The following is a 16,369-nucleotide window of genomic DNA, read 5'->3' as shown; positions in this document are numbered from 1 at the left end:
TTACCAGGTGACCTTCAGGGTGACGTGGCAAGATGCAGGACACTGTCCGGGCCATCTGCCCAGGCCTGGATGATGGGGAGGGAGCCAGGCAGGGGAGGACAGCAACCCCGAGTGAGTCTCGGTGCCCTCAGAACTGGTTTCTTCCCCCCTCCCAGACGGCTTGGGGTGGGGTGGGGATGTATCCCAGGGAAGCTGTCTGTAGCCTGACCCCTGCCTTGGGGCGGCTGTTTGGGCCCTGTCTCTGGAAGACCTGCCCTGCCCTCCCTCGGCCTTCCCTGTTGCCCCGAAGCCAGCGCCAGAATGGAAGTGTGTTCTACCGGCTGAGAAGTCCGTGCAGAGAGCAGAGGTCTAGGCCGGGTGATCTGGGTTCCAGTTTGAGCCCGAGCCTTGGTCCGCTCGCTTGCCTTGCGCCGTGGTCCTGGGACCAGCAGGCGGTGCGGGCCGTGGGAGGCGGGCCCCCTTCCCCGTGCCTCCGAGCCCCCCACACCGGCTCCGTCGCACACCCCTCCACCGTGCTGCTGGCCTCGGCCTCGACGCCGACTCGTGGGCAGAACCAGGCCCCCACACCTCATTTCCAGTTTTTAATGTTTTTCTTGAAAAAACCCAAAATATAAAACTGGAAGGGGAATGGAAAACATGTTCTGTACATTTTATATACACGAGGTCTGTGATTTCAAAACCATTGGGGAGAGAAAAGGAAAACCCAGTCCAGGGAATGTCGCAAGTCACGGATCCTGACAGGCGCCTCTGAGCACCCAGCTCGGGCTCAGGCGAGCGTTCCTGGCCCGCGCGGGGCAGCGGCCGCAGACCTGGCACCCTGAGCTTGTGGGGGGCTGTGGCCTGGTGGCTCAGGCTGGGTGCACGGGGGGGGGGGACAGACAGCCATAGGGCACGGGAGTGTCTGCGGTGGGGGGACGGGGGCGGGCAGGGCCTTCCTCAGGCGTCTGTGTAGATGGACGGGATGTGACTCAGGCAGTGGTCAAAGGCCCCGTTGGGGAAGAAGCTGCAGTCCTCGGGGCCGCTGGACACCATGTCTTCGGACGGCTGTGGTGGCAGCGCTGTGGGGCATGGGGCTTCGGCCAGGGCCTCGTAGCCTGTGGGTACGGTGGGGAACAGGGTCCGGGCTGGAGAATGCAGGGGCTAGGCCTCGTTATCCTTTCCCAGCCTCCTGACCCCATCCTCCTGCCCAGGGTCCCTTCTCACAGTGTCCCTTCAGCAGGGCCTGCTCTGAGCCTCTGCTCTTACAGACAGGGGAGGTGGTGGGTAGGACGAGGCGCTCCAGGCCTTGCACTCCCCCAGGGTGCCCAGGGCAGCTGCACAGACAGCTGGCTGGCTGGGGGCAGCCGGTCACCCAGTGCTGGACTGTAGGGCAGAGGTGGGGAAGGGAGGGGTGGGCTATCACCATTCTTGTCCTCGGGGGCTGGTCCCCTCCTGGCAGAGGGAACCCGGCCCATCCCCACTCTTTCAGGTCCCTTCACCCAACCAGACGCAAGAAACCCAAAGAAGAAGATGAGCGCTCACTGGGTGCTGGAAGTCTTATCTCACTTCAGTTTCTCAACAGTCCTATGAGGTAGCAGTCATTACCCCATTTCACAGCTGAGAAGACAGGCTCAGAGAGGTCAAGACACTTGCCCGAGATCACTCGCTTGTAAGTGGGGAAACTGGGGCTTGAACCCAGATCCATCTGGCCCCGAGACACCTGGTTCTGCCACTGGACACGCTGTCTCTGGGTGGGGTCAGTGCTCAGAGGCCCTCAGCATGGAGGGGCCTGGAGAGCTTGTCTCATCCAATCCCTGGCCTAAGGGCTCTGTCCCTGAGCCGCTGCCATGAATTTCCGTAGCCTAAGATAGGCAGACCTCAGTCTTTCCATCTGTGCAGTGGGATTCAGCTGAACCACTCCTGAGGCCCCACAGCCCTACCCTGTCCGTTCGAACCAATCCTGCGAGTCTATGCGCAGCTTGGCAGGAGGTGTAGGCCGTGCGAGCGTCCTGGAATGGGCCCCGAACGCTGGGCTGCCACCCAGATAGCAGGGGAGCAAGGGGGCCAGAAGAACGCACTATGCTGCTGTGGGGGCATGGGCGCTGCCTCTTGCCGGTCCCAGCTATTTATTCCCGTGGCTAAACCCAGAAATCCTGCCACGGGCCGGATGGTGAGAACCAGCAGTGCTGGGAACGGTGGCCAGTCCTCATCACACACCAGTCCGCGCGTGCAAACAGGAAACACACACCTCCACACGCACACACCCTGGGATGGGGTACACGTCTGCCTATGATGCATGGGCACGACGCGCGCCCATCCACAGACATACCGTGCTCGAACGCAGTCTGTGCACACGACAGGGGTCCTGGGATGGGTACGGGGCAACACAGGGTGCGTACAGGTGGGGATGAGGGGGTAGGGAGCATGCGTGTGTACAAGGGTGTGAACATCAGCGCAAGCATGACGTCTGCACACGTGTGTAGATGTGAGCACCTGTGCCCTGCGAGCTCCTTAAATCCTCACGGGGGCTCGCACTGCTTGGAGCCCACTCGTGCGGGCCCTACACGCACAGGCACCACAGACGTGCACCACAACCGTGGGAAGAAAGAAGACATACACTGACCGGACAGCCTGTGTGCCAACAGGAGCACATGGACCCACGTGCAGATGGACCCACACATCTCCACAGGCTCATCTACGGCCTCGTTGTTGTCCCTATGTCCTTAATCCTCTGCCCCCAGCTGCACACACCCAGAGCTGCCCAAGGGGCCTCTGGCACGGGGTCGCAGGCTCCCCTTTGTCTGGGACCCCCATCCAGCCCAGGCCTTGTAGCTGCCAGCTGGATGCGGGCCTGGAGGCTGACTCGGGCTGGGGCTTGGCTTAAGGAAGTCCGGGAGGGTCTGGCCCCAGCCCCCCGATGCCCCTGCTCTGATCGGGACCGGCCCTGCTGGTCTGAGCCCGAGTCCACGCTGGCTTTCTCCACCGCAGCGGGGGCATTACTTGCGGAAGGCCCAGGGCCCTGCAGGGACACGGATGCAGCACAAGGACCAAGCACAACCTCTAGGCTCCATCCTTTCCTAGTAGCGTGGCCACTCCAGCCTTGTTTTATCTGTTAGAGACCCGTATTTGTCTCCTTCCCTGCTGTATCCCCAAGGTCTGCACCTGTGCCTGGCACACAGCAGGCGCTCAGTAAATATTTAAAGGGAAGCATCAGCTAGACCGCAAGCTCCCAGCCCGATTCTTCTCTGTCTTCAGAAACCTGCCAGAGCGCAGACACGTATCAGCCGTGTGACAATGTGGAAGGAACGCTGCCTTCGGAGGCAGGCAGAATGCAAATCCCAATTCTGTGGGGTCCTGGGACCTCTGCGAGCCTCGATTTCTCCTTCTGTCAAGTGGGGATGACTCTACCTCTTTGGGCTGTCCCCGGGCCTCAGGAGAACGCGCATAAGCACAGGGCTCGGACATGGGAGGTGGTCAGGGAACGGAGGCGATGCGGGTGGGGCTTACCGGTGGCAGGTAAAGGTGCGCTGAGGCTGTGGTAGCCGTTGGGCCGCAGGGGGTTGAAACCGTGGGCTTCCCCGGCCAGACCGTCCCCACCGGCTGTTGGCTCAGCCGTCCGGTAGCAGTCGCCATAGGGGAAGCAATTTTGGATGGAGTGGAAAGTGCCCTGGTACCCTGCAAAGGGAGGCAGCAGGGGCTGCATTAGCAAAGGATGAGTGCCCGGGGCTGGGAGGGGACCGTCCCCGCTGTACTGTTCAGCCTCCCTTATCGTCCTGTCCAGCCATGCTGGGAGTGAAGGAGAGAAGAGAGCTCCAGGGGGGAGAAGGTGCCGGGGGTCCTGGGCCCCTTTCCCAGCTCTGCCTGCCACTGGAGGCGGGGAGGGTAAGGTGGCCTTGAGTGGCACCACCTGACCTGAGTCATTCGTGGTCCTCCACCCCCATCTGCTGAGATGCCTGCTCACTCAGGCCATTCCCACCCCCTGCCAATGCTGTTCCCTTCAATGCCTTGTCAATGCCTTGTCAATGGAGCAAACTCTTCCTCATCCCTCCAGTGGAATTTCCTCCAGGAAGAGCCCCCGACTAGTTGTGTTGGGTCACCTGACTCCCAGCTTCTCCCATGGCAGCCCTCAGTGCCCTTCTTCATTCTGATGACCCACTGTCTCCGCAGGTCAGTGCCCCATTCCCCTCAGGAACCCCGAGTAGGAGTCAGTGGGTGTCTATGGAGAGGCCCCTGGCCAGAACTTACCTTGTGGACTGGGCAGAGGTGGGGGTGGAGGGCTCTGGAAAGGCGGGTAGGGTGGCTTGCTGGGGAGTGTGGGGAAGGGCTGCCCCCCCGGAGAATGGCTCTGAGAGGATGGTGGCAGCGGTGGTGGCCCGAGCCCCTTCAGTGGGCTGACCATAGGGGAGAGGAGGCCGGGTCCCAACCTGGAGAGAACAGAGATAGTCATCAGCAGGATAGGCTCTGGGGACCATGGGGGCCAGAAGCATGGCTGCTGCTTGCTTCCCTCCAGCCACGCTGAGCTCACTACCTGATCTGCTCTTACTTAAGACAGTGCAGTTAGAAGAGGAAGCTTTTACTTCAGATTATATTCCAACTGGAATTAAATTTGAAAGTCCTCTAAGCTTGAGAGTCCAGAGGAATCAGTGAAGATCTTCTGTCTGATATTCAGGACTGGTAATCAGCAAGGAACACTGATTATCAGCATGACCTTGGGAGTCGACAGAACTGTGGTTTTAAACCCCATCTGCTCTCACTGGCTGTGTGACTTTGGGCAAGACGCTTAATGTCTCTGAGCCTTGTGTTGCTCCCCCGGTCGCTGTGTTCTCCAGCCGGCACACTGGGACTCATGACCTGGGCGAAGTGCCAGCCAGCCCCGCTGGAGCCTGCCACTCTCACTGCGCCTGCGCTCTGGCCACCTGGAGGACAAGCCCCGGAAGAGCTGCCCTGACAGCCTGGCAGCTCCAGAGCAGAGCGCCCCGCGGCTCTAACAGTCACCACCTGCTAAGCCTCCGCCTCCCCTCAGCCCGTGAGAGAAGTTCTTGTGTCCACCTCACAGATCCAAACAGCAAGGTTCAGAGACGGCTCGCCACATTAGTGCTGGCCACACACACCCACCTCCCAGGTTAGGATGAGGATAAAATTAAATAAATCAAGGTAAACAAAGCACCGAATATGTCAGATGCATTCTTAGCCATTCCATGAATCACCATCATTGTTATAAAGATGCAGGGGAAGAAAACTAGCAGATAGTTCCGATGTCTATGTTGGGCTTCCTTCCCCTGCACAGTGTGCTTTCAGGGACCTCTGTCTCCATCCCTGCACTTGCATACATCCTGTGATGGGGGGCTCACCACCTCCCTTCCTACTGAGCCTGAGATGGTGCAGGCCTGAGCCTGTGCTCTCTGGAAGCTCATGATCTGGATCAGCAGCTGAGAGCTGTGCAGTCACCCTGGATGCAGCTGAGCCCGTGTGGGTCATCTAACTGGAATGCACGTCACTGCAGCCCGGGATTCTTCCTCAGGCTGTCACCTATGCCTCTGGGGTCCGCTCACAGGAACCAACCTGGCCCTGGGGTCAGATGGACTTGGGGGCTCTGCGGACCAGGCTGAAGGCTCACTGCCTGTAAAGCCCTTATGTGCATGGCAGAAAGAGGTGGGGGCGTGCAGTGTCCACTCTATTTGCCTTTGTGGACTTGTTGGACCATCCTCGTTAAAACACACTACAAATTCCATGTCGCAGCTGTGGGAGATCTTTCCGGGCCAGGAACACTACCCTTGCCTACCCTCTAAAACATGGCGCGTTAAGGGGACAGATCAGTGCCTTTCTCTGAGGGAAGCAAGACTATCCTGAAACAGAGAAAGATCTGGGGAGAGGCCAGTAGGCTCCATGTCTGTAGCTCTGCTGGGTGCCCCCTCTGCTGCATTGCCATCATTCGATGTCGGAACCCCACCACTGTGAGTGTGTGGAAGGCAGAGACGGGGGCCTCTGTGCTGGACCCCTGGGCCCCAGCCCAATACCTCGCACATGTAGGTACCCCCTCAGCCTCAAGTTAATGAGCTGAATCCTCATCAAGGCTCCATGACTTCTCATTATCATCCTCAGGACTATTTTTAGGCTTTTCTCACAGGGCCGTCGAATGGGACAGGGTCTATCACTGCGGTCTATAAACTGGGTGGGAGGGGTGTGCATAAGCCGTGTGTCCTCACAGGCGGTTCTCTGGCCGAGGCTGGGCTGCGGCGTGGTGCCCACCTGCCTTACGCCCGCCCCATGCTGGCACCCACGCCGCTCTTCCCTGACTTCCTGTCCGCCCCCTCCCCTGGGAGCTCCTGCGGGAGGGTCAGGCCTCCGCCCTGGGGGCTCCGTGCTCAGCACTGGGCCTGGCACACAGCAAACAGCTGGTAGATACTAACAAACGGGTTCCTCAATCGCTCAGCTACAAAACCCAGAGATTAACAGCGTTGCAGAATTAAGGAGAACCAGATCTGAAGGGGAAAAAAAACATGCATTCTCAAAGTTTGTTTTTCCTGTCTCAAACCTGCCATAAATTCACATTTGCCACCTTCACAGCCAGTGAAATGAAACAGAACACGACTCTCTCCGCAGCAGACCTGAAGGCTGAGGTCGCCGGCTCTACCTGAACTCTTTAAAAGGAAAAAAGATCATCTGAGCTCCTCTTCTGAGTCATGCAAATGATTCTTAAATCAAATATTTTTGCTTCAATTGGAACCTATAAAAATTAATATAAAACCTCACTGGCTTGGCAGACTGAGGGCTTTATACCTCGTATGGGGCTGGGGGAAAAAACCCGCCCTTTCGGCGTCTTCTCTGAGCCAGGGTAAATAAATTTGGTCATGAAGTCAGGCCCTCTTAGCATATTTTTGAGTGAATCAGATAATTCTGTCAAGCTATTTAAATGTCCCAGCAAACCACCGGGGAGCCGCGAGTGGCCTTCCCTGTTGACTTTGGCAGGAAGGGGAGGCTGAAGGCCTTTCCCCCCGCCTTGCCTCTCTTCTCAGGGGCTGAAAAAAGAAACCCATTCAAGCTGGGCCTGGGCCTGGTGTCAGGCTTGAGGGCCTTCCTCTCCCGCAGCCCAGCCGAAGGAGCCCGGGCGCCTGGCTGGTGGGGATGACTCGAGCCCCCGCTCCCGCAGGCACGGGCGGTTGGACGGCGGGCTGGGCTGTCCTGGTCTTGTCATCACTCTGCCTCTCGCTGTAGGAATTCGTGACGGGCACTTACGCAGGCGGCTGGCAGGTGATGAATGAGGTGGAGCAGAGTGCACAGGCCTGAGCAGGGAATGGCCTCTGCGGTTTATTTTAGTTTGGTTGGAGATATTTTGGGGCTGACTGGTGGGTGAGCAGGTGGCCTGAGCCGGTGGGTGGGTGGGGGCCAGGGGCTTGGTGTCCTTGGCACCTGCACGAGATGACACGTACACCACCAGCACGTGCATGTCAGGCATGGCTGAGCCTCACCACCTTCCTAGAGGAGGGTATTTTAATACCCATTTTACAGAGGAGGAAACTGAGGCTCAGGGAGGCCTGATTCTCTGGGTCCCCTTTTGTACCCCATCAGGCTGCCTCTTTGTGGCTCTCCACCCACTCACCACAGTCTGCTCTGTGAACAGCACTTCTGCCTCCCCGGGGTCTCATCCCTGGTGGCTCCTCCTCTCCCTGTCCAGCCAGCGTTTCCTCGAGGCCGCTGATTCTCCGTGGCTAATGCCTCCTGGTGTCCTTCCTCCCCCCACCAGCCCTGGCTCAGGCCGCCATCCACCCACACCTGATGCTGCCCCTGGCAACCAGCCCCATGGGGCAGGCCACGCCGTCCTCCCCATACTGACCACATCACTGTTCGGCACCTTTCAGATATAGTCCCGCCACAGGCCGTGTGATCTGGCCCCAGTGACCTCCCTCCTGAGCTTGTCACCCTGCATGAAGGTACCTGTTTCCCAGAACACGCCAAGCTCTCACCATGTCTGCACTGTCACAGCTCCTTCCTCCCAAACTCTCCACTTAGTCAACTGCTACTTAACCGTGGAGGCCCGGCCTAGCACCACCTCCGGGAAGGAAGCCTTCCCCGCTTGCCCTCCCCCACACCGGGTTCTCCTCTGGGTCCCACAGCCCCTTCTGCTCCTTCCCTCGGAGCCCTTGTCCTGCGTGGCCAATCCCCGCAGGTCTAATTCCCCTCCTCATGGTGAGCTTCTCCAGGGCTGGGGTCATTGGTGGCTCCAGCACCGGGCCCAGGGCTGGCCCACACCAGGGGCTCAATAACTGGGCACTGAATGACGGATGAGCGAGTAGCAAAAGGAGCCTAGTGAGGAGCCCTGGACAACAGATTTGGTGATGAAGCCAGGCTGGCCCCAGGCACAGGCCGGCCAATGCCAAGGCTTAGGCTTGGGGAGGAAGGGCAGGGGAGGAGGAGGGTACTGAGGCCAGGCCTTAGGGGACAAGTCTGATCAGGTCCTGCTAGCGATAAGTGAAAGTGGCGGGGAGGGCAGCGGCGGGGGGGTGGTTTGTGGCTGCCCTCCTCCTGCGTGCAAGGCTAACAGATTCTGGCAGCACCCGGGGCCAGCAATTAGCAATCTACCATCGCCGGCCAATTTAGTGGCCGCAATGGGAACCACACTGAATATAGGAAGAGGCCGCTCGTCCTTGCTGTGATCCTGCATGATGGGCCCCCGGACAGCCCCAGCAGGCGGGGCAGTGACCACAGCTGCCGTGGCCAGAAGCAGGGCTGAAGGCCAGAGGAGCACCTCTGGAGTGGGCAGCGGCCCGTCTGCTCACCAGATACGGGGTGCGGGTCAAAGAGAAGCCAGAGTGAGGCTCCCGAGGAGGCCTGGGACGGCAGTCCAGGGTGCAGGGCAGGGCACAGCATCTTCCCCGGCCGGGGAGGAGGAATGCACGAGGTGGGGTGTCAGAAGTCCAGGTGCCAATACCCTCTACCTGGTGTGCGGCTCTGAGGCGCCAGTGAAACTGTGCACAGCAGGTGTTTGGCACAGAGTGCAGTACACAGTAAGTGCTGCATAACTATTGACCGTTTGCATTATCGGTAACAACCACGGAGCGCGCAGGACGTCTGCCCCCACCTGCGCCCCGTGCAGGTGCCGCTTGCTGTACGTACCCGTCCCTGGTGCTCTCAGCCGTGGGGAGAGGGGACAGATGGTGATGGGAACTGGTGCTGGCGTCCAGTGGGCGGTGCCGGGCAGGGACCTCCTGCACGGGGGGCAGGATGCCTGATGCGAGTCCGTTATGCGGGGTGATGGAGCCAGGATACACGCCTGCAGGGAAGCAAACAAATACCCCTGGGCTTCGGCCACTGCCTAGAAGTGGCTGTGAGCAACCCAGCAGCTGCGCGCCCGCCGACACAAAGAGAAAGACACGAAGGGAAACGAGCACGGTCGTATCAACGGAAGGTCAGGGGCCCAAACAAGGAGAGGACGGCCCCACTCAGCTGCTCATGCCCCGGCTGCAGGGCTGTGTGTGGGGCTGAGGCCGATCCTGAAAGCGGAGGTGGACTGACTGACAAGGGCTGTCAGAGGCATTAGCGGGTGAGGCTGCAAACGCGTGCGTGCACGTGTATGCGTGTGCGTGCACGTGTATGCGTGTGCGTGCGTGTGTGTTTTTTTAGGGTGGGGGTTGTATGGAGCATGCAGCCTCAAGTCTCCAGGGCTGTTCTGTGTAGCCCCAGAAGGAGACAAGGATCCTGGAATGGAGAGAAGCTTGAGACTCAGGGCTTGGCCCTACTTCTCACAGGCAGAGCTGCTGTAGGGTAATGGGCTGCGTTTGGAGGAAATGAACCACCCGTCCCCAGAGATGTGCAAGCACAGCCTGGATGTCCACTGTGAGGAGTCCCAGGGACAGCATGATTATGCCAGCTGGATGGCAGGCGGCCTAGAAGACCTATGAGAAGGGATGCCACAGACGGTTGTATAGGCTGTGTATGACACAAGGGTCCCGACGGAGGAGAGAAGGCAGCCATACTCTCATCTACGATTCTCAGCCTCTAGAAGATGCCTGCGGGGTGATACCACCTGTCTCACCTTTTACTCCCAAGGGTCTTACCCTTGTTAAGAAGACAGGTGGGGGATGAATCAAATGGGGGACATTAGGTCATAGTCAGATGTTGCTCCAAGGGCCTGAGGGTCTGAGAGGAGTTCCTGAGGCCAGTGCTTCCCAAATGCTTCACCAAGGAACCCCAATTAGAGGGGAGAATGGACCCCACGTCTGGGACTAGAGCCTGAGAGGGACACAGCAGGGGTGGCAAGTTTTTTTCCATTTTATCTGAAAAAAAATGGGACCAATTTTTTCCCCTTTTAAGATCTGGCCACATTTATTTGAATTTTAATAGAAACTGACAGCATTTTCCTAGAAATTAAGTCATCAAGTTGATGGCCCGGGACAACGCTGCAGACCTGGGGGCCACACCCAGAGCTCTACTGATGTGGGGTTCACACCGATTAGTCAGGGCTGCCCTGGGTCAGCTGCTGCAGTTTGAAGAGAAGCCCGGTCTTCGTGGGTCCAGGCCCAACGCTCTTCACCACGAGGACCATCTGAACACACAGCACACTCTTTTCATGGATGGAGTCAAGAAGGAAATTTTACCATTTCCAGTGGCTGGGGTTCCAAGGCTAGCCCATCCCAGGTTGGCCCCTTTCATCTAGGCCTGCAATTCAGGAAGCTACTACCAGGAACTGAGCAGGGCCAGGGCAGGGACGGCAAGCTCAAAGCCTCAACTGCAGCGAAACAGGCCTCCCAAGGGATAACAAAAGAAAGTCCATTTAAAGCCAGGCCCAGGACCTGGCCTGGGGTTCCAGCTCAGGCTATGTCCTAGATGTCCGCGTAGGGGCCTATGGTCCAGGCTTCACGGTGGGCTGGCTATGAGACCCCGAGCTCTGATGGGCTTTTGGGGGCCCTCTGCCTCTCAGCCCCAGTCCTTACCCCTTCCCAACTTGGGGGCCTCTGCTCCCATGGGCAGCCCGACCCATCCATCCACCACTTCCCTCACCGCGCATCCTCCCCAGCTTGGTCAGGAAGGCACCGGAGGGGACTTCTGGGGATAGAGCCTGGCTCAGTGCTGCTCACGGCCTGCTTCACTCACCACCCTCCTAAGCACCTCTTCACCTGCCATCTTGAACCAATTTGGGGGCCTGACAGCTAGGAAGGCCTAGAATCCTGATAAATCCTGTTCTCTCTGCCTCAGCCGTGCTGACCTCCTGCTTCTCACGTCCTCACTGCCCATCACATTGCCCTGGGTCTGCTAAAGGAGACTGCCAGATAGACTCCTGAGGGTTTCCTGTGAAGAGAGCTGGGCCTTCCTGATGAGAGACAAGCTCTTGGGAGTTTCCTATTGTTGGACAACAAAAATTCGATGTCACCCTTGCAAGCTCCTGCCTCTCCCTCACCGCTCTGTTTCGGACTCCTGTGTCCTAATACTCCTTGAATCTGTCCCATTTCCCCCTGCCCTTGTCCACCGTCCCCTGTCCAGCGCCGCGCAGACAGACACACGGTGGGCTAGGCACGCTGAGCGTGTGGACAGACGGCGGTTGGCAATGAGGGAGTCACCCCACCATGAGGGGCGGCGGGAGGCGGACGCCATGCAGCCTGCTGGCCTCTCCCCAAGATGCACCATTCGAGGCTATAAATCAGCATCATCAATCATCAGCCACGAGCGCTTGACCTCTGGCCCTAACATCTGTTCCCAACTGCGCCCCAAGCGTTTGCCATGTGGCCTGTGGAGGAAGCTGGCGGCTGACACCCGGAGGGATCCAGAACTTCCGGGTCTGCCTGGCGGCCCTTGTCTGCCCGCCGTGCTGGAAGCAGATTGAGGACAGGGACCAGCGCAGGGCCTGGTACACAGCAGGTGCCAGGACGGCGGGTGCGGCATCAGCAGCGGCGAGGCAGCAGACCCTCCGATTAAGGGCAAGGCTGGCCTCTGCCAGTAACTGGCTGCGGAGCCTCAGGAAGAAGGTACTTAACCTCTCGAGGACTGTTTCCTCATCTGGAAAAGAAAGAGCACAGTAGCCTGCGCTTTCTGAGGCTGATGTGAGGCCTCTGTTAACGTGTACACGTAGGGCCACCAGAATGGCTCCTGGCACATCCAGTAACAGTTGGCCGTGCGTTATGACGAGCTGGGTGAGTAAACAGTTACTCTTCTCATTCACCGCGAGCAACAGCGACAATAATAATGATAAAATTATCTGTCACACTGGGTTTCTATAAGCGATCACGTCGCAATCACATCTGTTGTCACAGCAGGTCTGGGGGAGAAAGCGAGGCTTGAGGCAGAGAACACACCGCTCGCTTGCCGTCAGAGCAGGCCGGGGCAGGCGTGGCGTCACCCTAACGCCCCTCCCACCCATGATGCCGCCTCAGTGCCTCTGCTTCTCATCTGCAGCATGGGCTCATGGGGACTGAATGAGGGGATGTTTGCTTAGTGACCAGCCCGGGCGGGTGCTCAAGAGATGGCTATCGCTGGCCCGTCTCCCTGGGACAGGCCCTGGCCTGGTATCTGCTGCGGACTTCTCCACATGACCTTGGGTCAGTCCGCCTCCTGCCCAATCCTGAGTCCTCCCAGGGTAAAAAATGGTGGGGCTGCAGGGACCTCTGCCCCGGGGCAGCCAGGGCTAATCAGTCACAGCCCTCTTTCCTGCTGGGCCTCAGAACCCTCAACACATCCCTTATCCCTGGGGTCGATTCTAGCAACTCGGACCTCGTGAGAAGCAGCCCACGGAAGAGGGTGTGATCCCTGCTCTCCATAGACCCGTCCTCCTGGGGTGTCCTTGCCCTTGTGGACCTTTGTGAGCACAGATCCCTATGATGGGCAACCCAGAGAACGTATAAACACCTTCCCTGCCTGAGGCGGTCTGGTAAGGGCTTTGACAGTTTCAAATCTGCTGCTACTCCAACACTAAGGGGAAAGCATTAAAAATCAGAAAACAAAACATGTTTAAAATGGTTACAGCACTTCAAGAAATCCCAGAGGGTGGGAAGAGCTTTCTGCTCTGATACAGTGGTTTCTCTGGGGGGAGGGGAGGACAGAGCCCCAGTCTTGTCAGAGGGCTTCGTCCCTCCGGCCACACCGCCGGCCACACGGCCAGCCACGCAGCGAGGACCCCCTGCTGAGGCCTGGGACCTGAGCAGCTGACGGGGAGGATAGACAGGCTACCTCAGTTGGAACAGAGGCTCTGAGTGTCTGGCCGGATGGGCCTGCAGGGTCCCAGGGGTCAAGGGGCTCTATATATGGGCCACAGAGTTAAAGAGGCTGGAAGTGGTAATGGCCAAGTGGCCCAACCTCTCTGAGCCTCGGTGTTCTCCTCTGAAGCAAGTTGTTGTGGTGTGGAGCCCCGGTGGGGCGCACATGGAACTTCAGGTGGAGGTCTGGGCCTGAACCCTGAGGCGGGGCCTGAAGGAAGTACAGGAGCCGCCTCAGAGAAGGGCTGGGTGAGGAGGCTGGCGAGGTGTATGCAGTGGCTTGGAGACGAGAGGGAGCACGAGATATTCAGGGAACTGTGCTGGCTGGGCCAAGGTTGGGGTGGGCGGCCACCAGGAATGCCTTGGCCCCGTGAGGCCTCAAAGGCCAGGCTGAAAGGAGCCCGGGCTTCCTCCTGTGGGCAGTGGAGCCACAGAAGAGCGTGGAAGAATGTATACCAGAGGAGTGGGTGCCCATGTGGCCTCTGGGAGCCCGCAGAGCATTGCTGTCTTCCTGCGGGGCTGTGCCCCCGGCCCTGCCTCCCTGCACACGTACCTGGGAGTAGCTCCTGGCCCAGGGTGCGGCCCCCCTTCCTGTCGCTGGCGGCCAGCTGTGTGGACCCATGGAGCTGCTGCAGGGCCAAACACTCGGTCAGGACATCGGTCTCGGTGTCAGGGCCTGCGTGCAGCTAAGGAGCAAGCAGGGGAGAGAGGGTGTCAGTACGAGGCTGTCTGCCCACTGGCGACCCTCGGTTTAGGGGACAGGGCAGGATGGATGGTGGTTCCAGAGTAAGACCCTTCACCTCACCGCACCTCAGCTTCCTCGTCTGTAAAATGGAGCTAATTGTATACATTGGGTTAATTCAGGGCTGAGAAGCAGACGCTAAGACAAGAGTGAACAGGAAAAGATTTCAACAGGGGAAGTGTGAGCATGAGAGAAAACCAGAGAGCTGGGCAGGCTGGGAGAGCCATGGGCCGAGTTACAAGTCTGACCTGGAGTGAAGGAGGGAGGGAGGGAGGTTGGTGGAAGCGTCCCAGACTAGGAGTCCTCAGGGAGCTGCAGTGTCTTGGAAGTCAGGGGGTCCTGCGTCTCCCGGGCAGGGATCTTGCCTCAGTATCCCTGCAGGGCCTGCCACTCAGTTCTCTGCCGGAAGCAGCTCCAGGAGGCACGGCCTCCCGCACGGGCCCAGATGCATGTCAAAGTAGAGCAGCCGGGGCCTCCCCCAAGGAGCCACCGTGTGGCCCATTCTCGTGGCTGCCACAGTGAACTCATGTGGGTGGGGTAGCATACAGTGGGTACACGGGAAGTGTCTTTCCTTCCTTCCCCCTTCCCCTCATCCTGCTTTCTTCCTGACACAAGGCACAGTGGAAATAGTCTAGGGCTAGAGACAGAAGACCTGGGTTCAAATTCCAGCCCATCTCTTCTCACTCCCTGTGTGACACAGGGCGACTAACTTAACCTCTCTGGCTCTCCCCTGCCTGTAACAAGCAAGGACAATCGCCCCCCACCCCAGGCTGCTATGTGGAGTAAGGAGATGACCAGTATGGACGAGCTTGTTGAAGGTACTGGCTGACCCCAGCTGGCTGCGTCCCATATGGTCATGTGGCAGTGGGCACACTGGATCCGTATATGGACTTGAGGTCATGGGCTGAGAGCAAGCCAGGGCTGGCAAATCTTTGGCCAATAACCCTCAGCTGTCCTAAAGGCAGACTTGAGCTCCATAGCCCCGAAATTCTTCACCTCCCCAGACAGGCCCAGATGGGGACAGGGCATGGCTGGTGGAGGCCCACGGGACATGGGGCAATGAGGCAGGTCTGCACCTGGATGGGGAGGGCCCCTCTGCCAGGGAAATCCCAAAGCCTGACTGTCAGAGCCCCGAAGATTGACTTGTCCGGACTCTCATTTTACCTGGGACAAAACCGGCCCAGAGCAGGCGAGAGCCTTGTCCCACGTTACGCAGCAGCTGAGAGTCAGCCCCCAGGCTTTTCCCACCCTTCCAGGCCGGAGGGCCAGCACCCAGGCTTGGGGACGGCACACCCAGCCTCCCGACGGGCCCTCCACTCCCTGCCCCAGCAGCTGCTTTCCATGTAAATTCAGTTTCTGGCAAAAGGGGGCCAAGGCATGTTCTTGCAGACCGCAATGTCGATCGGATTAGAAGCAGCAGGAGAGGAGAATTAAGGAAGAAAAGCATTTCTAATTCTCTCTGAAACGCAGCAGGGCTGCCAAGGAGCTGTCATAATACAAGGGTCGCTTTACCCAGAAAGATACATCATCCCCGATGGCTCCTAATGGATGCTTATGGTTGGGAAGTTTGCAGATCTGCGGCCTCAGGTCCCTGGGGCTCAGTGCGAGCCAAGCACGGGGCCTGGGAAAACCAGGGCAGGATTCTGGTCCTCGGGCACCAGTCTGCTTGGGATAGAAGACTCCTTGGCATGGAGCCTGGGCCATTCCCCATCCCTGCTCAGGCCCTTCAACCTGGGAGCAGTGGAGAGAGCTGGGACGGAGGCTCTGTCGCTCCTGCGCTGCACGACTCTGCGCTGGGTTCAGCCCGTCCCTCCCTCGTCAGAGTGAGGACAGACGTGGTGTTTTCACACCAGCCGCCTCAGGTGCGCGCTTTGACCGTGTCCCTTTGCTGCTCTACTGCTTCCAGGGTCTGCAAGCCTCAAGGGCATTATCTTTTTTTTTTTTTAAAGATTTTATTTATTTATTCGACAGAGATAGAGACAGCCAGCGAGAGAGGGAACACAGGCAGGGGGAGTGGGAGAGGAAGAAGCAGGCTCATAGCAGAGGAGCCTGATGTGGGGCTCGATCCCAGAACACCAGGATCACGCCCTGAGCCGAAGGCAGATGCTTAACCGCTGTGCCACCCAGGCGCCCCTCAAGGGCATTATCTTGATGCTTGCAAACGCTCTACTGCCTGCAGGACGAACACCGAAGCCTCAAGCCTGGCTGTCCCCCCACAGTATCTTTCCAGCAGAGGCCTGCTTGTTCCAGAACCATCTCTGTACATCCCCACCCCACGGGACTGAAGCAGGCTGCTTTCTCCAGCCTCTCTGCCTTTCTCTGCTTTACTTACAGCTGTAGCCACAGTGCTTGGAAAACAGTAGGTGCTCCATAAATCTTGCAGAGCAAATTAATAGGCTCTCCCTGCTCTGTCCTCCACTGTCATGCTGACATCCCTGGATTGGCTCTGGTGTTTCTCTTCCCA

At 58.7% G+C, this 16,369-nt stretch overlaps 1 protein-coding gene across 1 annotated transcript in view; it reads right to left on the bottom strand.

Annotated features, from left to right (window-relative positions):
• Window positions 1–623: 623 nt before the first annotated feature.
• Window positions 624–16,369, bottom strand: part of GLIS1 (GLIS family zinc finger 1) — an 87,806-nt gene continuing 72,060 nt past the window's right edge. The window contains exons 5-9 of the mRNA XM_040627281.1: window positions 13,717–13,849; window positions 9,094–9,250; window positions 4,225–4,403; window positions 3,487–3,654; window positions 624–1,094 (exon numbers count right to left, since the gene is read on the bottom strand). Coding sequence (XP_040483215.1) covers window positions 937–1,094; window positions 3,487–3,654; window positions 4,225–4,403; window positions 9,094–9,250; window positions 13,717–13,849 — 795 coding nt within the window. The 3' untranslated portion in view covers window positions 624–936. The remainder of the gene's footprint in view (window positions 1,095–3,486; window positions 3,655–4,224; window positions 4,404–9,093; window positions 9,251–13,716; window positions 13,850–16,369) is intronic.

Source organism: Ursus maritimus, unplaced genomic scaffold (assembly GCF_017311325.1).
Source record: "Ursus maritimus isolate PB19 unplaced genomic scaffold, ASM1731132v1 scaffold_12, whole genome shotgun sequence".
Taxonomy (NCBI): domain Eukaryota; kingdom Metazoa; phylum Chordata; class Mammalia; order Carnivora; family Ursidae; genus Ursus; species Ursus maritimus.
This window is presented reverse-complemented; position numbering and strand designations above follow the sequence as displayed.